This window comes from Gallus gallus, chromosome Z, assembly GCF_016699485.2.
Source record: "Gallus gallus isolate bGalGal1 chromosome Z, bGalGal1.mat.broiler.GRCg7b, whole genome shotgun sequence".
Lineage (NCBI taxonomy): Eukaryota > Metazoa > Chordata > Aves > Galliformes > Phasianidae > Gallus > Gallus gallus.
Window position 1 is genome coordinate 51992655 of NC_052572.1, and position 10562 is coordinate 52003216.

Below are 10562 nucleotides of genomic sequence, written 5' to 3' on the forward strand. Positions count from 1 at the left end.
ATCTGTTCATATTACATTTATTACTTAGTATTATAGTATTCTTCCATGTCTGAAAAGACATGAGCTTCCATCTCTGACCTCGTAAGTAAACGTTACACTGATGATAGGGCATTTATTTAATCGTCAAATAATTAATTGGGCCACATCAGACAATCTATAAGTAAGACTTCATATTTGAACTTCAAAAATAAATCCAGAACAACTCAGGAAAAAAAAGAAATTTGGGATTCTCTTACCTTCTCCTGTGAATGTTTAATATGAAAGCAGTAAAAAGTTACTGGGACAGAAATAACTAGAACTGAGGTCTTCTAATATTCCTGTTATAATTGAGTGTCCTGAACAATCTGCTCGGATTTGCAAATCTATTTCCCTACAGTTTTTAGCTCTTTAGAGCTTAATTACCTTTTACAGGAGGAGAATTCTTTAGGCATAGAAAAATTAAATTGACTTAATTTCTCACTACTCATTACCACTGACAAATCAGTACTTACTTTGTGTCACATCAAGGAAATGAAGAGTAGTCCTCATTTTTCTTTACAACTGCATCCATTTCTACTTGATAGTTATTAAATCTATGTCAAAAAAAGAAATGCACAGATAAAAAGTATGTTTTAATTTGATGATTATGAAACTTTTATAGCTAGGAACACAGTTTGATGTGACATATATGCTTGCATATTGCAGGATGAGATTGTTTCAGTGAAACATCTACATAAAAAAATAAAAACAGAAAAAGAAAATGAAGAAAAGCCTGAGCCAGATATTGGTATAAAGAAGGAAGCTGAAGAAAAAAGAGAGACAAAAGAGAAGGAAAATAAAAGGGAATTGAAAAGGGAGAAAAAAGAAAAAGAGGATAAGAAAGAATTAAAAGAAAAAGATAATAAAGAAAAGAGAGAAAACAAAGTAAAAGAATCCACACAGAAAGAAAAAGAAGTGAAGGAAGAGAAGGTAACTAGGTTTACTTATCTTATACAGCACTAGAAAAGGCAACTAGGTTTTTGTGAATTATTTTGAGTTGAAAAGATATTTTGGATCAGATCAGTTGTCATTTCATTGAAATCTTTTACATTATTTGAAGTTTTGTTTTTACAACTTTCAATTATGAGGACAGGCATATGAAATAGGAAATTACTTCTTTAATTATACATAACTTAGTTGCATTGAGAATACAAGTGGGTGCAAGAGACTCTTATTCCTCTTCCATTCTGCTTTTCCATCCTACAGAGAAAGTGAAATGTGTCATCACTGAATGTAAGCGTAGTTTTTATTACCAAAGAGAATGCAGTAGTTATAATCATTTTCATATGTTACAGGATAATTTCACACCCTAAGTACACTTAAACATTTTCATATTTTGCTCTTAGGTAAATGAAATCAAATCTGAAAATAAAGAAAAATCTAAAAAAATTCCATTGCTGGATACTCCAGTTCATATTACTGCAACCAGTGAACCAGTTCCTATCTCAGAAGAATCTGAAGAACTGGATCAGAAGACATTTAGTGTGGTAAGTCCCTTTCTGATGATACCTTAGGTGCTTACACTTGATAGTCTAAATTGAGACAGTTTATGATATTATTGTAATGTTGTTTACAGCGTTATTAATCACAGAAGCACAGAGATCTCTTGCTAGTGAACTGTCAGGCCAGAGAATGTCACTGACATTATATTGAAGCTACTTTTGTATTCAGGCCAGCAGTTTTATATTATTGCTTTTTGCATTTATGCATTACAGTAAGAAAACTTATCTAGCCGTCAGTATGCTGAAGAAATCTGTCCTCAGTAAAAACTTAGGTATTGCAATTGTTCAAGAGCAGAAGTGAATAAACCTTAATGCAGTCCGTGGGGAATCTGGCTTCACGTCATCTTGTGCCTCTCCTTTTAAAGATAACAAGAGAGATTAAGTATTGGCGCTTTTCTCCTGAAGTGTTACAGACATCAGTTATTACATGCAGGAAGGAACAAATTCTAAAACTTTAGAAATACCTTGGAATAGTCTTTCTGATGCCCAAAGAATTTCAGTTAAATTTATACTTCTTACTAAGAACAGAAATATACGTAGTTTTATAGGTCAACCACAGCCTTTGGAAGGGTACCAGTGAGTTACTTTGAGCAATCATGAGCTCTTCTGCTGTAGATGTTTTGTCATACAGATGTCAACAGTCTTCTGTTTCTGCCAGACAGGTTTAGTTGATGTATGGTAGTGTTAGACCGCAGCATGCAAATTAGATTCTCATGAGTCTGTCTGTGATTGGACCACAGAAGTTTTTTAACTAAACATTGCAGTTTACTCATTTATGATTCCCAGGATGAGTCAGTCTCCGGTGATTCAGGTGGATTGGGGTGGCTGTGTGACTGAAAGCCACTTGATTTCTGCGTACAGTTTATATTTTTCTGATCACTTCTGCACTTATGCAGTGAACTCTGTAAGCTGTTCTGTGGAAGCTAGTTTAAGCTGTGGCTAGGTCAATGTGTTGTACAGCTGCTTAATTATTTAGTGGCATGAACTAGCAGTGAAACTCCTCCTTTAACTCTTCCAGGGGTGGGGCTCCACAACTTCTCTTTTCTCAAGATTTTGACAAAGCATGGTGGTGTTCTTCATGCCCTCCCCTCCCTTTTATTTTTAAATAAATAAATAAAGTCTGGTTCTACAGGTGTAACATTCTTGCAGAGAGCAGTTCTGGTTTGTGTTTGTGCATGGAGTAACATGTTTTGGCCAGGCTCTTATTTCTGAAATGCGTTCTTTTTCTTACGCAATGGTCAGATGCAGACTAGTTAGCATGTTTAACTACACTTTCAAATATAAATTGCTGCTGCAGGTTGTTGAGGCTTAGTTGATTTGATGTTTAGGAGAAGCAGAATATGCATTTCATCTGTTTATGATGCCATTGTTATTATATGGAATTTCTAAGCAAGTATCCTTTAAATCACACTAGCTGCTTGATCAGCATTTATTCTTAAAATGGTTGAATTAAAGTGTAAAAATTCAAAACGGCACGTATAAAATGTATCTTTGCTGCCTTCGGTGTTGTTACTTACCTAGACATATGTAAGATAGCTTTACTCTGAATAGTTCAGGTTCTGCTAGTATCTGCGTAACTGTTTAAAATCTTCTCAGAGAAGGAAAGCTGATCCTCTGCTAAATGGCAAATAATTGCAAAAACATTGTTTTGAAATATACTAAACACACACTTAATCTTGAAATTGAGTTTTTAGCTGTTAAGTTGCTAAAAACAGGCCTTGTCCTAAATACTTGTGCTGAATTTTGTAGCAAATATTATCAAACCTAGTTGTAATGAATCCTTCTCACTCGAAAATCCTTTAGGCTAAAGTATTGTTTTCTTAAATCCTGAATATCTTATTGTAAATGGTGTAATGCTTTTATATAGGAGTAAAATTTCCAATTGAGTTTAAAATTCAACTTCTTATAATGGAAACCTGTAGTAAAACTGAATTTTAAGATCTCTTAGCAGTCTTGTGTTTCATTTGGCTTGTAACAATACTGTCTTTGCCTGTATAAATATCACAGTAATGGGTGGGTCATGTTTTTGGTTTTTTTTCCCCCATTCTACAGTGCAAAGAAAGAATGAGGCCTGTCAAAGCAGCACTGAAACAGCTGGATAGACCAGAGAAGGGCCTTTCTGAAAGGGAGCAGCTGGAACATACTAGGCAGTGTCTAATCAAAATTGGGGATCACATTACAGAATGCCTGAAGGAGTACACAAATCCCGAGCAAATAAAACAGTGGAGGAAGTAAGTTTTTTTCTGCATTTTTTCTTTTTTTAAACGTAAAATCTCTAATTGTTTGTAATAAACAGTGAAGTTTTTAGTTATTTCTCTTGTTTCCTATTCACTATTTCCTGTATTTTTCTGCTGTTTTAAATAAAGATTACAAAAAACGATTAGTAATGCACTTCTTCATATTGCATAGCAGTGCATTTTATCCAGTAGATGGAGTCATCACACTTCTTAGAACAATAAATATTATTTACATCGTTTTAACAGTGGGAAAGAGTTCTTATCTTCAAGGATCTTTTTATTTCAAATTAAAGGATTTTTTTATTTGTGCTAAAAATAGGCAATTCTAATTGGTATGCTGAAAATTGCAGTTGATTTTGATGCACAGAATACTTTCTTTTTTAAATATATTGTAAATCACATGACTTGATTTAAAAGGTCATACTCATGTATTTCAAAATGAAGAGACGTTGAATGTTTTTATGCATTGTGAAGTGATATTTTTCAAAAAATACATACATTTTTGTAAGCATATTGCACTGTTAAATTCTTAATGCAGTTTGAGTTCATTCTGTCTTAACATACATTTCAGTCTTTTATGGTTGAACATATATCCCGCATTTCCATATGCAAGCTATTTAAGTGCTATAATTTCCTTACGGACTGTTGCTTCATTTGTTTTTATTCTGTTTATTTTAAATTATTAAGATGATCCAAATGTATAAACAAGATCCATGTCTTACATCTTGATAAACATAAATTTCTTTAAATGGAAACTCATAATAGAAATATTATTCACAATAACACTACAGTACCATTTCTAGACTGTCAACATACGTATTTCAGCTGGTTTTGGTAAATACTGTAAAGACACATAGTCTGTATTTCAGAGTTTCACAGTTGTCTTTAGGCTCACCACTGACTGGTTATCTACCTTTGCAAACCTCTAGACTGAAACAGTAGTGCTTAAATAGTGACAGTGAGGAGCAGACTGTTGCTTCCTGAACATACTGTGCTTACTTAAATTTTAATTACTGAGTTGTAAATACTCAAATTTTGTTAGATTTCAGACAGTCCTTCAGAAGCCATTCATAAATTGAAAGCAGTATTTGTAAGCAGTTACACAATCATTTTATTAACACAAGTATTATTACTACTACATTTTGCAAACTTGGATCTCTGAACTAATGATGATAAATACTACAAAATGACAAGTTATTACAGGAATTCACTCATCAAATGCTTAAAATACAGCTAAGTAATTCTTGCTGTGCAGCTAGACAGTACCCTCTGTAGTGGAGTTCATAGTGTTTTTTGTGCTGTTGAATTAAATTCAGTTAAATCCACAGTCTTTTGCATAATATGCGGCAGCCGAATGCATAGAACTATAACTTCTCCTTTCTTCTTCCTCAGAAATTTGTGGATTTTTGTGTCCAAGTTTACAGAATTTGATGCCAGAAAGCTGCACAAACTCTACAAACATGCAATCAAAAAGCGCCAAGAGTCTCAGGTAATACTTTAGACCCTCTCTGAATATACAAGTGTGTATTTTTTAAGTGTTACAGCACTTTAATTAGATTTAAACCATACCCAGAAACACAGAAAAGCACATGTAACTCAAGTAATTACTTTGTGTTTGTGGTAATGTAGTCTCTTTTGTTAGGATCTTTTTCTAAGGAATTCACATGAACTTTGTGACTTACCAATGAGTTTATGTACTTGTCTCTTTTAGCAACACAATGACCAAAACATTAGCAGCAATGTGAATACACATGTAATCAGAAATCCAGGTAAGAAATCTTAAGTATATTCTCATGCTAGATACCCTAGTTCTTAAGTTTATTTCATTTCATGTACCCTTATCTATCTCCAAGGTCTATGTCCTATACAACAATATATGATAGAGATAGGCTGATTAGTATAATTAAACTAGTTGAGTGAAATTCAGCTGAACGTAGGCTGAGTTTGTAATGGGTTTAGTAGCAAGTTAGTTGACTATGCTTTAAAAAAAATTGGAAACCTACTTTTTGTATTTGGGGTGGTAGGGAAGTCTACTTAAAACCTGTAAATTTCTAGAAACTCTCTGCCTATTTGTAGCTGTCGTAACATCTCCATAGAAATGGCAGAGAAAGAGAGCTATGTTTTGAAGTCATAGTTTTTAATTAGTTATATGAGATGTCTTTTATTGCTGATAGTTACGCTGATTTTTTTTTCTATGTTCCCATATTTGCATTGTTGCAAAATATTACATAAAAAACATGGGTGTTATTGTAGATTTCAAATCAACATATTATAGGAACGCCAGTAAAAGTCTTTCATTAACTAGTTGTGCATGTAAAATGTTTTCTTTTCATTTGGCCCTTCCCTCCCTTGAGAGGAAGTTGGTACCATTCTAAACCTACCAAAGGCACTACTCACTGATTATTTGGACCACTCTTCGATTCTCCATTCAGTTTTTAAGGCCAAAAAGCTCAGTTCCTGAGCTCTACACATCTACATTTCTGGTTTGCATCCCGCTTACCTCTAGGGTTTCTTTCTGTTCATTCACAGTAATGCATTTGTCTTTCAACCGTTTAGGTCATATTTCTGTCAAATTATAATTTCATTTTCACATTGCTTTAAATCTAACAGGTAGAAGTGCTGTTTAAATTGAGTGAAGAAAGGAATTTATAATGTGTGAGACTTCTTTATAACCTCTGCTTTATTAAACAGATGTGGAAAGACTGAAGGAGACTACAAACCATGATGATAGTAGCAGGGACAGTTATTCTTCTGATAGACATTTATCACAATACCATGATCATCACAAAGACAGGCATCAGGGAGATGCTTACAAGAAAAGTGACTCCAGGAAAAGGCCATATTCAGCCTTCAGTAATGGAAAAGATCACAGAGACTGGGATCACTACAAACAGGACAGCAGGTGAGTTCCTGCAACAACTATAAAATCTGTTCAGAATTCTCTTCCTGTTTTTTATAGTATGCATGCAGCAAGCACCAGTGCTTGAATGTCCAAAGCTTTTTGAGTAATGCAAAATTACAAAGACAATATATCTCTAAAGTAGATCTGTTGAACTGATATAATTGTAGTTTCTAGTGTGTGTTCAGTAGCACTTTTCTAATACAAAATCTTTTGGTTTTTTAGATACTACAGTGATAGTAAACATAGAAAGTTAGATGACCACAGGAGCAGAGACCACAGGTCAAACCTGGAAGGAAACTTAAAAGACAGCCGGGGTCATTCAGATCACCGCTCCCATTCAGACCACAGGATACACTCAGATCACCGTTCCACTTCAGAATACAGCCATCATAAATCTTCGAGAGATTATAGATACCACTCAGACTGGCAAATGGACCACAGAGCTTCTGGTAGTGGCCCGAGGTCACCACTAGATCAGAGGTCTCCTTATGGTTCAAGATCTCCCCTAGGACACAGATCTCCATTTGAACACTCATCAGATCACAAAAGTACACCTGAACATACATGGAGTAGCCGGAAGACATAACAAAGACTGACATTTTCTGGACCTTCTTTTTAGCCATATACAGTAAACTAACACAGTAATTGCCTTACATGACTTGAAAGATATGGACTGGATATTCTATCAGTAGCAGTATTGTTACTTCTTTCCAGGATGCAAGGTCTATTATCCCAACAGAAGAAAAATATTTTTGTATTTAAAGTTTATGCTGCACTGTGCTGCAAATGTTGTGGCACTTTTTTTTAAGAAATGGAAGATGTTTACTTTTACAGGGACCTCAACACTGCCCCTTTCAGACTGGATCTTACTATAAAACTCTTCATGTCAAAGTGGTTCTAGGCTGAACACAGATTAAATTATGTTTGTAAATGAACACTTAAACACTGACCTGTGCTTATGTTTCAGGAAAGAATGGGGGATTTATTTTGTTTTATTTCTTGGTAGAGAACTCTCAAGGACTTTGTTCACTTTCCAAAGCTACTTGTTTACATTGTACACTGCGACCACCTTGCCGCTTTTCATCACAAGCTTGAATATTTAAATTCTGTACCTACAGTTGTAAAATAGCCAGGATTTCTCCTGTTTGTGATCAGTTATAATGCCTTTTTATGAAACAAACAAACAAACAAAAAACAATTAAAAAAAAAAACACAACAAAACCAACAAATGGCTGTAAATTATTGTAAATTAATTAAATGAGCTTTTTTCCCCTCTCAGGCTTTTTTTGGCTGTTCCTTTCCCCAACAACTCAGGCCTTCTTTTCACAAAGTCAGTATACTTACATGTTTTAATAAAATATCTCGATGGAATCAGAATGTAAAAATGGGGAAGGGAATATTTTATTCCATTTAGTGCTCCTTTTTTATTGGATACTTTAGATACCTGTTTTTGGTTGTTTTATTTTATTTTTTTTTTCTATTAAACTGTCAGTGTTGTGATTGTTGTAATGAAACAGTGAGAAATATCCCACTCTAAACTGTGCCCTGGAAAGCTTTTCAGGTGCATTGGTTTAAAGAAGGAAGTGTTCTATACCTGAACACTTCAAAACCCAGATCAGCCAAGATTCATTGTAAATCCATTTGTTTTCCCTCTTTAACATGGGCAATAATGTCAAATGTGCTATGCAGCCAGTTAATATTTTAGAAGATTTGAATGACTTTATTAACAGAATTGTTACAATGCACACTGATTGTACATAGATAACTTCTATCTGACAAATTAAATTTAACTAAAAGGATATGTGGGCTCTTGTAGTTTTCTGCTGTGTTTTGCTGTACAGCGTACCTTTTCCCCAGTTTTAACTCTGAAGTACTAAATTTTAATACACAACATTCTAATTAGAGAAGATATCTAACCCCACGTTGTGTGGTTGATGTTGAGCACTTTTTCCAGTTAATCAGGTTTGCATGAAAGCATTGATAGAGAACTAAAGTCCACGGAGTGTCAGGATCTCATTGTAGGCGCAGTTTGGGTCAACAAGGTTAATACTATTTAAGCTAATTTATTGTAGGCTGTAATTTGGTAACTCAGTAGTTCTCTGTATCTTAGTCTTATCTTCCCAGGTTAAGTGAGGTTTTGCAGTTTTTCTGCTTTTACGTTTTATTGCTGAAGCAGTGTTTACCAGTGGTGCTTACCAAGGATGTACATTTGTGCCGTAGACATTGCTGAAAATCTAGAACTCATTGCATCTCAAACCACCCTTTTGCTGCCTGGGAAGGGAACAACAATCGTGAATCTATCAACAGAGCATACAGAGATCAGTCCCACTAAATCTGATTTGCTGTCAGTGAAACTACATTATGGCACTGTGATATTTCATGTCTAACGCAACAATCAGTCTGCACCTGTTTTTATTAAAGGTATCTCAGGTCTCTAAGAAAGATAGAACGTTCTTAACTGGTGGCTTTGATGGTTAAGATCTTTTCCTCTTTTGGTTTGACGATATTTACAGATTTACAAAACAACATTCACAGCAATTTAAGCCTTCCCATGCTTGTTTTGATGAAGTTGTAAGTATGAGGCTTGACGATGGAGATAGCCTCAGTTACTTACGATGCTGCTGATGGTGTAAAGCTTACTACTTAGGAGAATACCATCTCCTCTGCTAATAGGCCATTTACAATTCATTCTCTGTGTTCTCACATCTGTTCTTTGTTTTGTAATGAAACATCTGTGGTCATTGGTACTGAAAAGTCTGCTATTTCTCTACCAAAAGTCTGAGGAATTTTTAAGTTTTCAAGTATGCATTTCACAACGGCGTCTTGGTTCAGATCTTTAGGCTGCTTATCTGTACGATGTTTTAGGAAGTGTGAATTCTCTCGGCTGCAAGAGGGCACCTGGTATGGCTCTTGAGAAAAATTCAGTTGTCCCATCTACCAAGCATGAAAAATTTCTGTCTTAATTGCATTACATATTTAAAAACCACCCTTCTCATTACACCTAAAACTGTGTGTGTATATATATGTGTATATATATATATATATATATACACCCTTCCTGAGAGTAGACTGATGATCAGCGTGGAAAGAAAACAAACAACAAAACACATCAAAAATGCATTGCTGCTGTTAAGTTTTAAGGACAGAGCTGAATTCTGTGACTGGTTTCCATTAGTTTATCTGCTCTTGTGTTGGCATCACAAGTTACTAGTGCACGGTTCTCATCTTTGGCAAATTTTGACCTTCTTTGCAGGTTGCATAGTGCCTGAGCAAATGCTTCTGGTTTCTGAGAAGGACTTTTGCTGCTGTGAGCTAGATGACTCGCTGAGGTTTCAAGCACCAGCCACAAAAGGGTGGCAGGAACATGACACTTCACAAAGGGTGCATGTCCCTGCCTGCTGCTTGAGACAAGGACAGCACAGCAACCTAGAGGGCAGCTTCCTGGCACTGCACCACTCTGGGAAAAGGGCAGCAGGACACACACAGTCTGACACATAAATTCATACATCATACAATCTCAGACCACATTTGAAGAGCATTCAGTAAAGAGATGTGCAGTGAAAGGGCCGTGGGCCAGTCCTGGCTGGCAAATTGCAGAATGTCACATTCCCACCAAGAAGACCAGCCCAGTGCTACCACTTCTGTTCTGGAAACGGTTTGTAAACATTTCATACAACACAGTGCCTTTTTATGTGAAATTTGCAAATGAAAGCCAATGAAAATACGCTCTACTGACTAAGGCCATGCAAAATATTTTTGTGTTCAGGACTTCCTGCCAAAAGCATTACTCCTAAATCTGAGCAAATTGGTGTAACTGTTTGTAAAAGCTGTGATCTGCTGCAGCTGATTCCTCACTGCTAGAGGTACTGTGTCTGCATACACAGAAAGGAGGGCATTGCTGGA

General features: G+C 35.4%; 1 protein-coding gene across 6 annotated transcripts in view; it reads left to right on the forward strand.

The window, feature by feature from the left end:
• The window catches only part of CHD1 (chromodomain helicase DNA binding protein 1Z), a 49407-nt gene extending 40949 nt beyond the window's left edge, over positions 1-8458 (forward strand). For 4 of the 6 annotated variants that reach the window (XM_046905239.1, XM_046905241.1, XM_046905240.1 and 1 more), the window contains exons 31-37: positions 685-948; positions 1365-1505; positions 3573-3751; positions 5150-5246; positions 5469-5526; positions 6449-6659; positions 6882-8458. In XM_046905239.1, the coding sequence (XP_046761195.1) occupies positions 685-948; positions 1365-1505; positions 3573-3751; positions 5150-5246; positions 5469-5526; positions 6449-6659; positions 6882-7245 (1314 nt within the window). In that variant the 3' untranslated portion in view covers positions 7246-8458. The remainder of the gene's footprint in view (positions 1-684; positions 949-1364; positions 1506-3572; positions 3752-5149; positions 5247-5468; positions 5527-6448; positions 6660-6881) is intronic. The other 2 variants (XM_046905242.1, XM_046905244.1) reach the window with 1 other exon arrangement.
• Positions 8459-10562: the final 2104 nt, after the last annotated feature.